The sequence below is a fragment of the Diospyros lotus genome, chromosome 8 (assembly GCF_014633365.1).
Source record: "Diospyros lotus cultivar Yz01 chromosome 8, ASM1463336v1, whole genome shotgun sequence".
In the NCBI taxonomy this organism is placed as follows: Eukaryota; Viridiplantae; Streptophyta; class Magnoliopsida; order Ericales; family Ebenaceae; genus Diospyros; species Diospyros lotus.
This window is the reverse complement of record NC_068345.1, coordinates 1,976,259-1,995,286: the sequence shown is the minus strand read 5'-3', so window position 1 is coordinate 1,995,286 and position 19,028 is coordinate 1,976,259. Positions and strand designations below refer to the sequence as shown.

The window sequence follows — 19,028 nt, the reverse complement described above, 5'->3', positions numbered from 1 at the left end:
AAATTTGTGTTTAGACTTCATTTTCATTTAAAGGATGACAACTTAACATTTTGTTTGACAAATTATGTATTTAATAGATGACAACTGAACATTTTTAATTTTCATTTTGTTTGAAAAAGGAAGAAAATTAACCACTACAAATCGGATAAAGAAGCTATATATATATATATATATATCAACATCCTTGAATCATCATATCATATGTATATCAAAGGAGAATTAACCAAAGCCATTCCACCTCCACCAACACCAGCAGCGGCGGCGGCGGCGGCATGAAGACCAAGAGTAGGAGGAAGCAGCCTGCATTGATAATTTTTTGCTCTTTCATCAAACCGATCCCTTTCTTCCCACAAATCCAGCTCCATCATCATTACCAAGTAAAACTAACTCCTATAAGAAGATTATTCTTAAACCTAATAAATAATTAATTTGATGGCCACCGGGAATGGTTCAGGTTTCGGTGCTCCGATTCATGAGCACTGCGTATGACCGAGTTATATAGACAGGAACGGCGGTTGGTTGGCGCGCTCGTCGTCACGGGATCGTTACGATCCTCTGCATGTCCGGGTCAGGCGACCGGGTCTTGCCGACTTTATTGGGGTGCTGAAGCTCGCCATAGAAGTAGGAAGTGAAGCCCCAGAGGGAGAGGACGAGGGAGAGGCCTTTCTCGGCCTGGAACTTCTCGTGGTAGAAGATGACGGCGAGGACTTCGGTGACGGGGAGGAGGACGGCGATGATGATGGCGGAGAGGAGGGAGGAGTCGGAGAAGATGACTCCGATCGCTCCCATGTAGAAGCACTGCCAGATTATGCCGCTGCACACTAGTATCACGTAGTATGTTGTTGTCCCCAGCTCGAATGCTTTCGCTTCGATCGGTATTGCCTGCAAAAGAACCAACGTATTATTAAACTGAAAGGCACCCCCAGTTGGAAATAAGATATCGGGTACAAATAATTAAATGGAAAATGTCTTCCAATCCGAAATCAGACTGAAAATCCTACGACACCACCTCGTTCGACAGCTGCCCTACACGGATAGTGTTCTGCATGTGTGTAAATTGGGCCAAATTCGTACGTTGGTTCATGTAATTTTACTTTTTTTTTATTAATTTAAAATTTTAATTATATTCATATACTTACATTTTCAAATTAATTTAATATTTATATTTTAATTTTTTTTATATATCAAATTCAACTTTTCATTCGTCAGTGGTTTCAAACGAAAAATTCAACTTGCCCTACGAATAAAAGATTAAAATAGAGAGATTAAATTGACTTAAAATATTTAAATATTACAGTATAATTGAAATAATAAAAAATTTAATTAATGACATAAAAAAAAAAGATGAAAGTATAGAGAAGAAAATATAAATTTTGACATGTAAATTTTATTTGAATTCATTATCATTTGACACTGAGTTCCACTGTCCTAATTAAATATAAGTTAAAAAAAAATAAAAGTATAATTGTGTTGATGAGATTAAGATAATAAAGAAATTGTTATATTATTTGTATTGGACAACATAAGATTTACCTAATATAAACAACAAAACCAGACAGCCCTACAAGTCGGCAATACGAGCAACATATCAACTCTCCCTCCCCAAGTTAATAGTTTGGCCATCTAATAGTAAATAAATTAGTAAATTACAGTCCGCACTCAAAGTTTCCTTAATCACATCATTTGTGTTTTAGAAATTACATAAACTTCTTTGTTGGAAATTAAGAAATTCGTGCAAGTATATAAAATGTCAGCGTCCTATGTAAAATAAATCTACTAATAAAGGGTTATCATATACCACTTTCGAAGAGCATAAATTAAGATGATATATATATTCCATGTATTTATATCAAATTAAACTGTAGTGTTATTTTAATAATTTTATTGTTTTAAAATAAAATAAAAAAAAAACTGAAAACATTGATGTAAACCAAAGTAAAATCAATGCCTGCCATGCTTGTGCGCGAATTGGTGGGAAATGAAATGTGCTAATTATTGCAGGATTAGATCCCAGTTGCAAGCGCCAAGCGCTGTGGTCGACGGCTTGTGGCCTTTCTCTCTATTGAATCAATGATAATTGCATATAACGACTTGAATCGATGTTCAATGGTTCACCCCAATAATGCAACACCGTGAGGTTAAATATCATAATCGTGCATTTAAGTTCATGATGTGGACATCGATGTGCATTCATGAAGGATGTACGGATTTGCAGGAATCAATTTTGTAACTAACTGAAAGCAGGATGATCAATGCGACTCCTGTAAATTTGAATCGAAAAATTGATTATGCAAAAATTTAGGAGAACTAGAAAACATACCTTGAAATCGTTGTTGATGAACATTCCGACGGTGCAGACGACGGTGGCGAAGAGGCACATCACCATTTGGATCTCGATCACTAGCGTGTAGGTTACGGCCTGCTTCGTCTTCACGTACGTGTATTCCACCAATGGCAGGAGTAAACCGTACAAGACGGCCGCGGCCACCGTCATCAGAAACCCTGTGTAATATTCCCGGCTGGTCTCCCCGGCCGGCCGGTCGTTGTTGGTGTGCATAGCCAGGACGCCGGCTCCGATGGTGAGCAGCACCACGGCGTTGATCGAATACGCCGTGAACTTCTGCTTCACCAGGAAGTAAGCGAACACCGCTGTGAACCCTAGCTGCGCCGCGATGATCAGCGCGGCCGTGGAAACCGGCAGCCGCGAGAATCCGTAGGCGTAGAAGTAGTCGTCGAAGCCGGTAATCACGCCGAGGCCTGCGGCGGCGAGGAACAGCGGCCACTTCATGAAGAAGAACTTTGCATTCGCCGGGCCTTCCTTCCGGCGCCGTTGCCAGTAGGTTATGGTGAGAGGAATGAAGATCAACGGCCAGGCGGCCGTTTCCAGCCAGCTCGATAGCCACACTCGCTCGCCGCCGTGGATGTAATACAGGCGCATCACCAGAGGTCCTACGCAATTTCCTATCGTTAGAAGGATTGCATTGAGAACGAGAAGACCTTTCTTCGTCTTCTTGCTTGCGTTCGGCGTCTCTATCTCCATTGTTGATCGATCTGCTTAATTACCCTTCCTCCATCTCTCTCTGTCTCTCTCTCGATTTATACACGTCCCTCTCTCTCAATACATCTCGATAGTAATCCATATCCGTAAAGAAAATAACAAATTAAGATTCAAACCAATTTCTAACCATATAAGATTGACCTTTCATATTAATTTCTAACCATGTATAATATATGAGAAATTATTATTATTATTTTCGTAATTTTGCTATCCCAATGATAATGTCTCCAGAAATTTGTGACAGTTTGGTGGGGGCTATAATCTTAGTCGAAGTTGACTCTGTGCTCTAAGTGGAGATACAGTTAATATGAGTAGTCTTCTTGGCTGAGTTTCACCTTCGTACGGTGACTTCTTGTGGGTATTATGCATTATATTTCTTACTTGATGTACCATCGTATATTGTAATTAAGCTCTCCCACCTGTGAGGCAATATGTGAGGTCTTAAGAGAGAAATTTTATTTCTTTTTTTTTTTTTTTTTCAGACAAATAGTGTTCTTGGCTATCTAGATTATAGTGTTGTTGGCATGCCTCGAGGTGAGAGCCCACATCTATTATCCCCTTACCTGTCCTGTCCCATTAATGAGGGTAAGACACTTCACTTAATTGTTTTTTTATAAGGAGGACAGAGTTTTTAATTATTTCTAGATTGTTTTTTCTGACCTGTAAGGAAAACACTTTAGAGGTAACGGTTTGAATTAATGTGGGGAATACCCCACTGGAAATTACCTGAGGGAGTCTCTCGAGACCTTCTTTGAGGGCCTGTTGAAAAAGTCTCCCAAGAGAGTCCTTTTGCTCGGCAGATTTGTTTTTCTTTTGCCTTTGGGCTTTAGCCTTTGTGGGCCTTTCAAAAATAGGCCTTTGGGCCATGAACTCATTAAGTAGATAATTACGTTACGAGATATTTTTTGATATATCCTATCACTAAATGAAGTCAAATTCTGATAAGATTATAATTATTTAGATTCTTCAATCAAAATAAAATCTTATTTATATATATATTAAATCTAATTAGAAATAAACCTTATCAAATAAACATCATCATTCCAATTATAAATTGATTATGTAGAATTTGAATTTGATTTGATTTCAGGTTCTTTTAATATGGATAACTCTCTCTTTTTTTTTTTTTTACACTTTCATCAATTATTTTTTTTTTATCAAATATGTTACAAACTTGGGCCTCAAAGAGCAATTCCAAGAATGTTTCGGGTGGTCTTAACCCTCAACTTATAAGTGTGAACCCCATGACTTAATTCTCTAGAGACCTTCGATGCGAATTCATGGTCAATTGTTGCATCGCATCTAAAAATAATTTAATGGCTGATTTTTGCGTTATCACCCTAATTAATATATTGTTGTCAACTAATCATATTTACTAATAAATTAATTATTTCGTAATGAAATGTATTTACTAATTTAACCTTATCAAACAAGATGTAATATGATACCATTGGATTTGAGCATCGAGAGATCGATGATGAGATATTCTTATGTATAAAAAAGATTAGGGTTGAAGTTTGTTTGTTTTTTTTCTAAACTTATTTTAGTGTATTTATTTGTATATATTTTTTATGAATTATTATTACATATATTTGATGAACTTAGATAATATACATTTAAACCATAATGATTGTAATCTTTTTAATTTGAAAAAAAATGATAACATTTGAAAAATATAGATGACGTTAGGACAATTTTGGGCGATCTATAATTTTGATGCGATCTAGGTTGGTTTTGGCAAGATCATCGTCTAGGGGTTTTGGCCCAACGAGAAAAGGCGTAGTTGGAGGTTTCAACTTTCAAGTCTTGGTTGCAGTCAAAATTGAGGACAAGAAGATCCGGTTCTAACCTAAGCAACCATGTCGATGAGTTCCTCGCATTTCTACTTTGATAAACGTGTATGGAAATTCAAATTCGGAAAAGATTAACCGGGTCATTGTTAGTAAGGATGTTTGTAAGATTTCTGATGACAATGAGATTTTTGTTGATGTTCATAAGGATTGTTTGAGTAAAGATAATATACACTTACTTTTATATCTTTAATTTGTAGTAAAAAAATACTACTAAAATTATGATCATGAAATTTTATAATTATAAATCTATTAAATAGACAATTATTATAACAAGATATTTATTTTTTATAAATTTTTATTTCAATATATGATATTAATAAATTATGTTATTTTTGTAAAGATTTCTATTCATATATCTGTACGTGTCTAAGAACATGTAAATTGTTTGTCTCGATATAATTTACAATATTAATCTATAATCAAAACCAATTAATTCCTAATCATTTAAGGTATATTTTTTATTAATTTATTTATCTAAAAATAATTTATTACTGATTCTACCATCGGTGCTCGTGTTTGTAGATGGATTTGGGAATTGGGTCGAATCAAATTAATTCGGTTTAATTTGATTTTTTTTTAGTTCAATTTATTTCAGTCTAATTTTACAGATTCAATTAAAGTTGGTTAGATACTAAATTTAGCCTATAAACTCAAATTGAGATTAAATAAAAAAATTAAAATAGACTAGTTAATTTATTTTTGGATAAATAAATTATTATGTTGGAAAGAAATCTCCTTATAAAAATTTGGAAGATATTTAATTTGTTTTCTTTTCTAAAAGTGTAAGGTAGAGTAAAGTCTATTGGGTTGGGTTTGGATTTGGATGACAGATTTTAAATTATTTTTTTTAGTTTTTTTTCTCAAAACAAAGAGTGAATTAAAATCCAAATTTAAATACTTTCTAGATAATGTACCAAATGTGATGCTAATTGGATTAAAAAAAATTGCACACAAACCCCAGACTGACTATAAAAAAAAAAAAACGATTGTGCTGAAAAGATTTGTTTAATTTCAAGATAGACTCAAGAGAAATAAGTTTAAATAAAGGATACCTATAAACTTTCATATCAAAATAGTCATTGGGAGACCCTCTCAGGAGGTTCTCCAGAGTATCCTCGAGAGATCTTCTAAGAGTTTCTCTTGAATACCCCTAAAAAACCTTATTAAGAGTATCTCTTAGATATCTCTCAGAATCTCTCTCAGGTCTTAAAGATATAATTTTTAATGGGCTATTTGGATTATTATTTATCAAAAATATGTCAACTCACTTTCTAGATCTTTGTTTAGAGATTAAGAACAAACAACCTTATAAGATACAAATCTTTCTCTACTTATTAGTCTTAATCTTTATAAATAGAGAGTTATATCTCTAATTGAGGTATACAAGAATTCATCCACAAATTATTTAAATAATTTTTTATTTTTAGACTAAAATTAATGTAAACATCGAAAGGTCTATGTAAGAGATATCTCATATCCGTGATTGTCTTATACTTCATTGATCTTCTAAAAACTAAAAATTAAAAACAAACACTATTTCATAATTATAAATTTATTATTATATTTCGACAACAACAAAACTAAGCAAACTCAAATTAAGCTTTTAAGCTCTTGCAATTAAGGATCACAATAACCCTTTACATGAATAACATTTAAACCAACTTCTAATATCATTTATAGTCCTTTAATGAATAGCAAAGCCTTAGATAATTCGTTTTTTTGATTTACAGTAATACTTAAATGGGCCCACTGGGTCGACCGACCCAATTGGCCCAATAGAAGCATCGATCCGTTCTAACATCCGAATACGGAGTCCTGAACAAGATCCATTTCATTTGTCGGGTCAAATTTATATAAAAATGATTGGTACTTATTAATATTATTATATAAAAAGATTTACTGGTACTTAAAGATTCATTTGTCGGGTCGAATTTTGGATCGAATTTTAAGTTCATCTTTCGAATCCTTCCGCTTTATGTCAATTGCGGCTGCGTTCGTGCGGAATCCGGGTCCTAGCGATGGGGCTTGGAGTTGGAGACGGCAACAACCAACAGCCACTGTTGATTTCATCATCATCAGCAGCAGCAGCTGAGGAAGAAGAATACCTGGGGCTGGGGCTTCACAATGAAGAAGAACCAGAGTGTGGAAGTATGATGATTGGGATATGGTCGGAATCGAAGAAGATATGGCACATTGCCGGTCCCTCCATATTCACCCGCCTCGCCATGTTCTCCATCACCACCATCACCCAGGCCTTCGCCGGCCACCTCAGCGATCTCCACCTCGCCGCACTGTCCATCGTCACCACCGTCATCATTGGCGTCACCTTCGGCTTCATGGTAACAATCATTATCCAGTTACCCCTCCAATTTCAACCTCTTTACTTAGTATTGTAATTAAATCTTCTATGTAAAAATTAAGTACGGTTTGATGATCATGAATACTGAATGTGAGGATTATAAGTGTTTTTCATGCTCCATTTCATACGAATTTTCGACTTCTTTTGATAGCTAGGAATGGCAAGTGCGCTCGAAACTCTTTGCGGCCAAGCATACGGAGCGAAACGGCACCATTTGTTGGGAATCTACCTGCAACGCTCCTGGATTGTCCTGTTTCTAGCTTCTATTTCGTTGCTGCCTCTTTTCCTGTTTGCGGGGCCGATACTTAAGCTCGCAGGACAACCGACGGCGGTGGCGGATCTTTCCGGAATAGTGGCGATGTGGCTGATTCCGATGCACATGAGCTTCGCGTTTCAGTTCTCATTAGTGAGGTTCTTGCAGTGCCAATTAAAGATGGCCGTGATTGCTTGGGTTTCCGGTGGGGCACTAGCACTTCATGTGTTCGTTAGTTGGTTCTTTGTGTATCGGCTCAGAGTTGGCATAGTTGGCACTGCATTGACTCTCGATTTCTCGTGGTGGGTTTCTGTTTTGGGGCTTTTTGGGTACGTTGTGCTCGGTGGGTGCCCTCATTCTTGGACTGGTTTCTCCGAGCAAGCTTTTGTTAGGCTGTGGGAGTTTTTCAAGCTCTCTGTGGCTTCTGGGGTCATGCTCTCGTATGTGCTTTTTTCTCTCATTTCGATTTGATTTACTTTTAGATGAGACATGGTGCTTGATTTTGTATTCAATTTGATTTTGAGGGTCTAGTTGTGATGTTTTTCAGGTTGGAGAATTTTTACTATAGGGTGTTGATTATAGTCTCGGGGATTATGACAAGAGCTGAAGTTGCAATTTCTGCCCTGTCCATCTGGTTGGAATTTTTGTTCTCTTGGTTTTATTTATTTATTTTTCATTAGATGCTCAATTATTTCTTGTTCTGATCACTTTAATGTTCTATGTACCAACAGTATCAGTATCTTTGCCTGGGAATCCATGATTCCCCTTGGATTTCTTGCAGCAACGGGGTATGTATAATTATCTTCTATTAGTTAGTAAAAGGGAAAAAGAGAGAAAAATAAGTCCAAAATAAATAGTTCATGGCAGCATTTTTTTGGGATTTTAAACAACAATTCCAAGATCACAACAAAAATAAATATGCAAAAACAAGTACATGCATACCCTGAAAGGAAAATTTGACACATAATAATTATGTGGTTCACCACAACCTACATATATTTACGGGTGAGAGGAACAATTTCGTTAGGGCAGAAGAAAATTACAGGCCTCTGATTTTTTTTTTTTTAAATACTCATAATTTGACACTCAAATTAGACTACACCTCTCTCTCTCTCTCTCCCTCCCTCCCCGTTTTATTTTTCTTCCAACCTTGCCCATGCTCTTTTTATCATTCAAAAACCTAATGTTTTTAATAAATTTAATAGAGGGATATAGGATCAATGCAAAATTAAATCAAAATTTTTACCTAAATTTCGTTCCTCAAGTGGCTGAAAGTTATTTGTGTAGTGTTTTTATGATCCGTAACCTTTCATTGTAGTACTTACTACTTACACAATATCATCTGCATTATCTACGCTTCCTTGTCCTACATCATCATGCCAGTGTGTTCATACCCCTCATCTATATAACTCTTATAATGTGTTAGTATATTTTTGTAATTTTTATTCTTTTAGGATATGATAGAGATATTTTCTACCTACCTTTGTGGAGAGATTATATGTTTACCTAACTTCTAGAGAGATTGTACAATCATTATTTTAGTGGTGGAGTTCATATTTGCCTTATAACTTTTTTCTCCTAACTATTATAGGGGTTTCAGAAATGAATGGAAATCTAGAATTCATGTAGCTGACCCCACAAAGTTGAATAAAGGCTTGACATGTTGTTTTAACTATTAGAGGGTTTTCCAAGTAAATTTGGGGCCATAACAGTACTTGTCTTCTTTCAGCATTGTTGATAATTAATATAGTTTTAAGTTTGCTCAGTAACAACCAACAGTCTCAGAGCAATTTTCAGATTTTATATGATGATCCCATGAGAGTAGAAAAATAAATATAATAACACAACACCACCAAGTCTTAATCCTAGTAGTTGGGAGCAGCTACATAGAATCTAGCTGGCCAGTCTAGTGTAAAGAATATAAATATGAAAATCAAGAGAAGATTACAGACCCAAAACTTTTTTCAGAAAATGCCCAATAACTTCTGGCACCAATTCAAGAGTCTTGATGTTACACCCATTTCCTTGCTTGTTGGTGTGCGCTGGTATTTTTTTCTGTGGCTTTCTTTCCTTGCTACTTTTCCTGTCAATGCTCTCTGCACGCTTTTTGTACACTGAAAATCTATAAAGTGATACAAGGATGCAGAATCAAATCAAAATCTTTCACAGAGATTTCGTTTCACAAATTCACCAAAAGCTGTTGGGAAATCTACGTTTGCATTTGGCTCAAATCCATGTGAAGAAGACTTCATACATACACCATTTAATAAGGTAGGTCCGCCCGTATGGGGTTGACATGCCTCACATCTTTGGCCTTCTATAAGAAGGAGCAACTTTAGCACAACTTTCTCCCATTCCCATTCATCACCATCACCACATTGTCCTTCACTTGGAGTATGTTATGTTAAGAAATAACACTCTCTAAAATCTAGGCCATTAGTCTCCATAATCATATCCTTGCATACTGTTTTCTGTGTGCTGCTTAAATTGGTTTTGCCTTAAAGTTGTATCTCATTGAATTACATATGCAGATTGATCACTGTAAGAAGTCAGGCTTGAATAAGTTCAAAATTTTGGTTTACATTTTATAGCATTCTTGCAAATTATTCCTGCTGCAATTTATACAATCCAAGATTCTGAATGTATTTTTAATTTGATATGCATGTTTATAAAAAGTTTTTAAATTGTCCAAAATTTATAAACTTTTAAAAGGTTCAAACTAGAATGATAAATTTAAATATATACGATGCTAATTGAGAGGTCTAAATACTAAGACTTTGTGTCCAAATTTTATAACAATTTGCTAATGTATAGATAAGAATACATATGGCTACATATCCTTGAAATGTTATCCATTGATTCATCTTGTTCTCTGGGGTTGATCAGCAATGTCCATTGGTGAAGAGTTCCTTTTTTTTTTTCTTGCAATCATTTGAGTCTTTTGGAAATAGCCTTTTAGTAAAAAGCAAGGAGAAGGTAGCATAGAAATATGACCTTCCCCCAATCCTCATAAAGAAAAGAGCCTCATGCCCTAGGGAGGCCCTTTTATCATTTGTCCTAATTTTTGTTCCCTAATTTTTGTTCCATGGAGAATGAGTTGAATGTGCTTCTCTGCTTTCCTTTATTTAGTCCTAATTCATTACATTGTCAACTTTTTTAATCTCATGGGTCTTTCATTTGCTTATCCTTTTCATTTTCAAAACAAAAAAACGACTTCTTAGTAGTAAAGTCAATCAATGTTGGTAACAGTTTGGCTGCATACAAAAACAGGAGCCTCGCACTGGTGAGGCCCCTTTTTATTTTGAGATCTACTCCCTGAAAATGTTTTGTGTCTTCAGACATTACAATAACCAGAATGCAGTAATCTCAGTTTCAAGTGCATATAAACATGCCATCATTCTTAGCTGTAATGTCCTTGCTTTAACAGGGGCTTCATATCTAAGTTCTCTTCATTCTGCTTTTCCATCTTAGTGAATGAGGGAGGAGGCTAGTTATTAAATTACAGGGTGCAGAGTGAAAAGTAAAGAAGTCCTAGCAGCATCCTATTTTGGTATTGAACTTTTAACGTATCTGCTACTAGCTGATTTGCAGACCTTTTGTAACCAAGCAATCAGTAATAGGTGGCCTTCAGTGTTAAGCATCTTCTTGCATATTTTGTTAATCATAAATTCTGATGAACTGCAAAAGCTTGAAACATTGTGAATTTGATCTTGATTAATTCATGACACTCAAAATCCAGTTTATGAAAATTTACTTTATAATTTAGGTCAAGGAACTGAATTTTTAGAAAGCATCCAATTTTGCATCATCACAGTTGTGTAACAATGGTAAAATGATTTGGTTGTAGCAATCTGAAAAATAACTAAGCAAGCATTGTAACCAGGTGATGCTTGAAATGCAGGGTGCGTGTAGCTAATGAGCTTGGAGCAGGCAATGCAGAAGGTGCTAAGTTTGCTAGCATTGTCTCCACATTCACCTCCCTACTCGTGGGTATTTTCTTTTGGGTTCTTATAATAGCATGCCCTGACAATCTTGCTATGATCTTTACATCAAACACCTCTGTGATTAGAATGGTTAATGAACTAGCACTATTGTTGGCATTTACCATTCTCCTCAACTGCATTCAGCCGGTACTCTCAGGTACAATAACTATCACACATTGGAGTTTTTGGAATCCAAATTAATGACCAAGTGCTCTCAGTCTCAGGTTCCTTGCTTTTCTTTTTTTTGGTTTTTGTTTTATAGATTCTTTTTCCCTTTTTCCTTCAGGTGTTGCAATCGGATCTGGTTGGCAAGCACAGGTGGCAATTATAAATATCGGTAGTTACTACATTGTTGGAGTCCCCTTGGGAATTATCTTGGGCTGGTTGCTCAATTTTGGCTTTAAGGTGTGCGTTACCCTGCTCCATGCTATCAGACTATAATAATAATCACAAGTTTTGATCCTCCTAGGTGGAGTAGACTCTATGGATTCTAGACCTTTAGCTATCTTTATTCGTGACCATGTTGAATATAAGTTCACTATATTTTACATCATATTTAGGGTTTACCACTAATCCTTTTTTTCTTGGGCTCTCTCCCCCTTTTGCTACAAAATTTTTCCATTTCATTCACCCATTTCATTTCTTATTCTATCTTTACTTGTATGGTCACACATGTATTATAATATTCTCATCTCAACCATGTTTTTTTTGCATATGTGGTACACTGTCAAGAAGTATATATTTGACTGCTAGACCCTTGTTACTTTAAGCTAAGGGTTCCTCAGAAATAGCTTGTAAAGATGACACCGTGGGCTCATTTTCCACACCCACTAAAAATTAAAGACGTTTTTGAGCAGAAAATGCAGTGTGCATAATCATTTTGAATAATGCTATTTGTACAGAGAGGTTTTTACAGGTGGCTTGAAGACTATTTTGCCCTTTTCTCTACTCTCTTAATGACCATTTTGTCCCTTCCCCCTCCGGCAACCTCTCCTCTCTCTCCCCTTCCTCTCGCTGCTGCTGCCGCATCCTTGCCGCTGCAACCGACCATCCGCCGCCGACCCTCTCGCTGTCGTTCTTTGCCTCAGCCCGCCTCGCCTGATCTGGCTGCCTTGCCGTCTGGCCTCCTCACCGCTGCATCCTCCAGCAACTGGCTTGCCCCTTGCCGTCGCCTCGCTGCTGCCCCGATACAGCGGTGAGAGGCAAGCTGGTTGATGGAGGATGCAGAGATGAAGAGGCGAGGTGGCAGTGGGAGAGGAGGAGAGGCGGTGGTGAGAGCAAGCGAGGCGGCTGAGGCAAAGAACGGCAGCGAGAGGGGCGGAAGCGGGTGGTTGGTTGCAGCGGCAAGGGAAGGGGAGAGAGAGAGAAGGGGGTGAACAAAAATTGCGATATATCTCCCTGTACGCTCACCTGTCAAACTCTCCCCTTACAAATAGCATGACTCAATTATTTTTTGTTTCGTCACATCACAAATACAGGCTTGCAGTCCAAATGTGTTCTTAGTTTGACAAGAACAATTCGACATGTTGCAGGGTCTCTGGGTTGGGATGATCAGTGGCACTGTGGTCCAGACATTGATACTAATATGCATTACAACAAGACGCAACTGGGAAGAACAGGTAAGTGGCGTTCACCATTTCATTCCTTTCTATCTTCATTCTATATCCGTAAGGACCTACAATCATTTTCATGTGGGTGTACATTAGGTAAACGCATTGAGCGCGTTCCATAGCCTACAAACCGCGCGCATCAGGTAAACGTACAAAAATTTGTATATGGGTTTGCTCAAAAAAAGTTTGAACCTTGATTATGGAGAAGGCTATTGCAACCACTTTTTACCAGGCCAACCCTAGAGCATTTCCCTTTGCTATTCTTCATAAAGCCATGACTATCTTGCTGGAACTGAGGTGCTAAGTTAGGAAACTACAGAGATTATGAGGGCCAGTTTTAGTAGCTAACAATAAAATTATTTATTTGTGATCGAAAAATCAGAGGCCTGTTATATTGCCCGTATCGGGCAATAGTATGTTACCCGATGCGGGCTTGTAAGGCAAAGGGGGTGTGTGGGCGTGAGTCTCCCTCCCCCCCCCATCACACACACACTCTCGCACGTGTTGGGCAAATTTTATGGACAATAGAAAATTTTCCTGAAAAATCATAGGATTGAGTTGTGAAAATCACCTATTTGCAAAGTAAAGATAAAATTGCCTATAAAAACTACAATTCCCAATGAACCCTATTATAGATTGTTGTGCTATTATTGTGTTTTTATTGAAGACGAGTTCAGGATTGATATGGAAATGTGTTTCGTGGACTCATGCTTGAATTGGAGAAACATTGTAAAACCTCTCTTGGCATCGTTCAGCTGCAAGACTACTTTGATTGCACTGTTCATTGTTGTAGCTAAGCAATGCAAAAGTAAATTTATTTACACAGTACATAATATAAGCAAAAATGTTGATTAAAAGGCACTAGGACTTTATGTGATTTGGTAATTGGCCGAAACACCTATCACCATCATCAACGTCATTTTTTTCATTATGAATTCCATCAATATAATCATCTTGATTGAAGCTAGTTATGGACCTGCGTACCTTTCCTCGCATTGTGATGTTACCAGTGTCGTCATTACCAATTCTATCAATATGATCATCTAGATTCTGGACCTACGTACCTTTCCTCGCATTCCCATATCCCATAGGTCACCTCCATTACTATTCGTAATCTCTTCTGATAACACTTGATCAACATTGATTCCATATTCACGAGCACTTGTAACAATTTAGGCATTGGGGTTACCTTCATCATCATCAAGGTGTAGTGGACAAACTTATTAAGAGAGTTGATTCTGATTCTCTTCTCCTAGTTTCACTAAAATGTCAAAAAGATCCAAATACTCTGTTTCTGCAACGTTATCATTTGCAGTCTCCATGTCTCTTATTTTAAGCTTCATATTATAGTAGCAAAACGCAAGTTTTTGTAGTTTCTTATATGCAAGATGATTCCTCTGCTTTGTATGAATGAGTGAAGAAGTACTCCAATTTCTCTCACATGCTGAAGATGAGGCAATCTGAGATAAAATTCGCATAGCAAGTTTTCTTAATGTAGCCGTGTCATTTCCATACATAAACCACCATTTAGCTGCAATATAAATGTCGTAGTATAAGAAATAAATAAAGTAATAGATGCAAGATAATAATAAGTTTATGTGAAATAAAAAACATACCAGGCATCATAGTAGTTCTTGCAGTAATGGTAGCGCGATGACCAAATATTTTAGTTGCATCTCTAAAATATGCGAGCTATGTACAGAGAAAACTTATCTCAAACAACTAATATAAGGCAAACATTTAATTAAAATAAATTCTCATTAAACAATTTACCTCATTTCCAAATTGAGCAATTCCATCAGAGTTTGGATCTGGCGTTGCAAATACTTCATGAACTATACTTATGAGTTTTGTCTTCACACCAACACTTTCTCTGGATCTGGCGTTGCAAATACTTCATGAACTATACTTATGAGTTTTGTCTTCACACCAACACTTTCTCTGTATTGGTACCTTGGGTTAAGGTTGTAGACTTTAAGGGAATAAAATATATAAATACAATTATTAGCAAGACAAATTTTAAAAAATAGGATATAAAATTAATACTTAAAATATTATACATGCCGCATAAAGGGGATGATTAAGCGTTCTATTCCAACGATCATTGATATTTTGAAGAACCCATTGTACTACTCTTTGTTGTTGAATGAAATTTTTCATGATATGAATGGATTTGTATACTAGCAGCTTCGTTGAGACAACTTCTGTATCAACTAATCGAAGGACTTTGTATAGCGACTCATAAATAGCTACCATATGTGCAGCTTGATTCTAAAATCGATATTTAATGACTTGTTGCTCCATTTTCTTTCCCAATGGTGTGGTACTCAATCTATTTTTAGCCCATACATCACTAGTAAACAATTGCTCAAGGTTAGAGTTCTTTTTCAAAAGACTGTTTAGGCAGAGATAATTTGTGGCTAATCGAGTTGCTCTAGGGCGGACTATTTCCCTTCCACAAAATTCTCTCATTTGAGCTAGTAACCACCCATAATTGTAGATGTAATTGGTAAGTGCTCTAGTTTGTGTAATAATGTTTGTCATACTATCTTTCTTCCCAATACTCTCAAACATCAAGTCAATACAATATGCAGCACAAAGAGTCCAATAAATATTGAACTTCTCCATCATTCTTTTTCCAGCTTTAACAAATGTAGAGCCATTATTGGTGGCAATTTGAACCATATTTTGTTTGCCCGCCTCATTTACAACTTCCTTTAACAAATCATAGATATGTTTGTGATCCTTGATCTTGTTTGATGCATCTATAGATTTAAAAAACACCATGGAACCCTTTGAGTGCACCATGAAATTGATAATACTGAGCCTTGTTGGTCTGGTCCAACCATCTGCCATTATAGTGTTATGTACACCATTTTTCTCTCTGAGAGGCCACATATTGTTTCATATCGTTGTGTTCCATTTCCAAGTACTCGTTCTTGATCTCATATGGTGATGGCAATTCAATTCCATTTCCTATTGATTGTGCATCGAGCATCATATTCGTAAAATGATGTGACGATGCCTTATTGGGAGTTGTATTATCATAAATAAAGAACTTGCTAACCAATTGGCTCATGGTTTCCTTTATATTACTCCATTTGAACATGCTTTTGATACTCCATTGCTTTGATCCTGTTGATTTGTATAATGAAGGTGCAATCAGAGCTTTTAGAATTAATAGTCTCACATTTTGTGTTCGGCGTAGGTGTTCTGATTGTTCACCTTTTTTAGCTTATGATGACCCCTTCTTTTATTGCTTCAAAAAAATGATGTTTTTTGTTTTCGTTGCCACTCACTTTCCTTTGAAGCTCTTACATCATCTTGATAAGCTTCCCTCTCTTCAATATTCATGTATGTTGGATACACATATGGATCGTCTTCATCATCGTTGTCATTACCATAAGACAGTCCTCTATTTCCACTAACTGTCCTCTCAATTCAATTTTGATATTTTCCACCGCAATCGATTTCTATTTCAGGGTTACATCTTTCCTTTGTATCCATTCCAATATCTTAGCTTTTACTTCTGGTGGAACATTTGAATATTTTCTTGAATTTTTCCTTTGATCTATGTGATAAAATGGAACTTAAAACCTGTGATATCTCCATTTTTCATGACTAAACTACAAAAGCTGCATTAAGTTCCATTTTTATTCCTTTCCAATGGAAAACAATACTTCCATTTAGGATCTTTCGGGCTATCGCTAGCATCTAAGGCCTCACATGAAATCAATAAACAAAAATTTTCTAAATAAAATATATTTGTAAGGCCTCACATGAATTCATTTGTAAATCATATATCTAAATGAAATATTTAATTTTTTGTTTTCTCTTATTCTTTAAATAGTAAATAATTAATATTAGTTGACATGAAAATTTCATATACATACAACTTATCTTTAAATTATGGGTACAAATATTGTCACTCGTCAAAATGATTTATACACTCAAATTTTATTTTAATTTTATATTACTTAAATATCCCTTTATATAATTATTAATAAGACCATTTATTCTTATTTATTTTTCTTTCTCTTAGAGGAAAAAAAAAAAAAAAAAGAATTGAGCAGTGTTTACCATCCTTCATTACATATTTTAAATCCAATGAAATCTGAACTCAATGATCTAAGAAAGTGCCTAAAGTTAATTTCAGAATATAAAGTCCAAATACTCCACCTAATAATATTAAACTAGAATTCAATTAATTCATCTACTGGTCCCAATATCATTGTAGATTTGTCCCATAAAATTGGGCAAAAAGAGCAGGTTTAATTGTTTATATAAGTAGACAAAGCTGATGAAGTAGAAGATGAAATCAAACATAAGAAACTTGAACTGAACTCTGGAGATTTGGAGGAGAAGATGAAATTTAACAATAATATAATAATCATTAAAAGAACTAATTAATCAAATATATTACCAACAATTATGTAACTTTTGTATAAATGAAAAAAAAAAAACAACAATCGAATTACCTCGACAGTAGATTTTGCATTTGCTTGTAACAAGTTGCTAAGCGGGTAGAAACAAAATCTTTCAAATTACCTTTAATAAAAATATAATATCAATCAAATCATTAAAAAACTAAATACTCGATATAATTTAATGAACAAGGTAATTTTTGACGAATTAGGGAGGAACCTTCAAATTACGTTTTGTGTTTTGGTTATAATTTGTTAAAAAGTTCCTCAAATTAGCTTGTAATTTGAACAAGACTATAAGTGACATGAGAATATTTAATCATGAAATTTTTATTTTTAAATAACAGTTCAAGATTTCAAGTGGCATGAGAATATTCAATCATGGAGTTTTTGTTTTTAAATAGCAGTTTAAGGCTTCAAGTGACATAGTAATATTCAATCATTAGATACTTGATTATTAAAATGAAATATGAATAATGAGATACTTGTCTATTAAAATGGAATATGAATAATGAGATTCTTAATGAGAATGAAATTTCTCATGTGGGTTGAAAACTTATTTTATTTAGTTAATAAAAGTTTAATAAATTCTTATTTGAAAAACTTAAATTTCACCTTTTATTTATGAAAATTTAATCGATATTTTATGAATATTTTAGATATTTTCTTGATATTTTGTAAAATTTATATTACAAGTTCACGGAAAGGATATTTTACGAAAATATTGCGAATATTTTTAGAATATTTTGATGGATAGGAGATTATACTCGCTATCTATATCGATATCCTTGATTTACGAAAATATCGACAGAAATATCACAAAAATTATGAATATTTTAAGCTATGGATGAACAGACAAATTTGGAATTATTGGACTCGTGAGGTTCATCATCTTTTTTTTTTTTTTCCCATGTCAAATGCTTTTCTTTTTGTCTCGCTTTAGTAGAACCGATGGTAATAGGCTTGTTGCCAATGGGTTTTGCACCCATCAATAGTGGAACCCATTGTTAACCGTTGTCGAGATGGGTTCCAGACAAACTAAACCACAAGGATTACTACTAGTATTTCCAAATCATTTGAGGTGTATCAGCTAATGACCCAAAGCATAGGGGTCTAGGTGCAATTTATCATTTTTTTAATATATATTTTTAACAAAAATAAGAATGTAATTGTGAATAAAAACAATCATTTTGTATATTTAGCATTGATGTGAGTCATCTTTGGTCCAAAAATGTTGGATTCAAGCTAAAATAAAAAATTAAGGTTTAAGATATTCTAAAGTCTAAATTCTAAACCTAAATATCGGTTTCAAACTTTGTCTGGCTAATTTTTTGTAAATGCATGCGGACTCATAAACATGAATCGGGTAAGATTTCACTTAGGGGATGTTTGTTAAAATGAGCAAGATAAGGTGGTATCAAGATAAGATTGTGATGCTTTTCAGAATAAGATATGGAATGATCAAGATAAGGCCGAGAAACATTCCAA

At 35.2% G+C, this 19,028-nt stretch overlaps 2 protein-coding genes across 7 annotated transcripts; one reads left to right on the top strand and one right to left on the bottom strand.

The window, feature by feature from the left end:
• Window positions 1–94: 94 nt before the first annotated feature.
• On the bottom strand, window positions 95–3,169 carry LOC127807667 (purine permease 3-like). Its single transcript, XM_052345697.1, has 2 exons — window positions 2,321–3,169; window positions 95–882 (listed from the first exon to the last, which is right to left on the bottom strand). The coding sequence occupies exons 1-2, from the start codon at window positions 3,038–3,040 to the stop codon at window positions 535–537; spliced, it is 1,068 nt and encodes a 355-aa protein (XP_052201657.1). The 5' UTR covers window positions 3,041–3,169; the 3' UTR covers window positions 95–534.
• Window positions 3,170–6,842: 3,673 nt separating this feature from the next.
• On the top strand, window positions 6,843–17,934 carry LOC127807664 (protein DETOXIFICATION 27-like). Of its 6 annotated transcripts, XM_052345691.1 has the most exons (9): window positions 6,843–7,250; window positions 7,422–7,963; window positions 8,071–8,157; window positions 8,255–8,311; window positions 9,663–9,794; window positions 11,425–11,663; window positions 11,793–11,911; window positions 13,039–13,125; window positions 13,213–17,923. In XM_052345691.1, exons 1-9 carry the CDS (start codon window positions 6,930–6,932, stop codon window positions 13,261–13,263), a joined length of 1,635 nt encoding a protein of 544 aa, XP_052201651.1. In that variant the 5' UTR covers window positions 6,843–6,929; the 3' UTR covers window positions 13,264–17,923. The 6 variants fall into 6 exon arrangements, with proteins under 6 accessions (XP_052201651.1, XP_052201650.1, XP_052201649.1 ...); XM_052345690.1 differs by having other exon boundaries at window positions 9,693–9,794; window positions 13,039–17,923; XM_052345689.1 differs by having other exon boundaries at window positions 13,039–17,923.
• The last annotated feature ends 1,094 nt before the right edge of the window (window positions 17,935–19,028 follow it).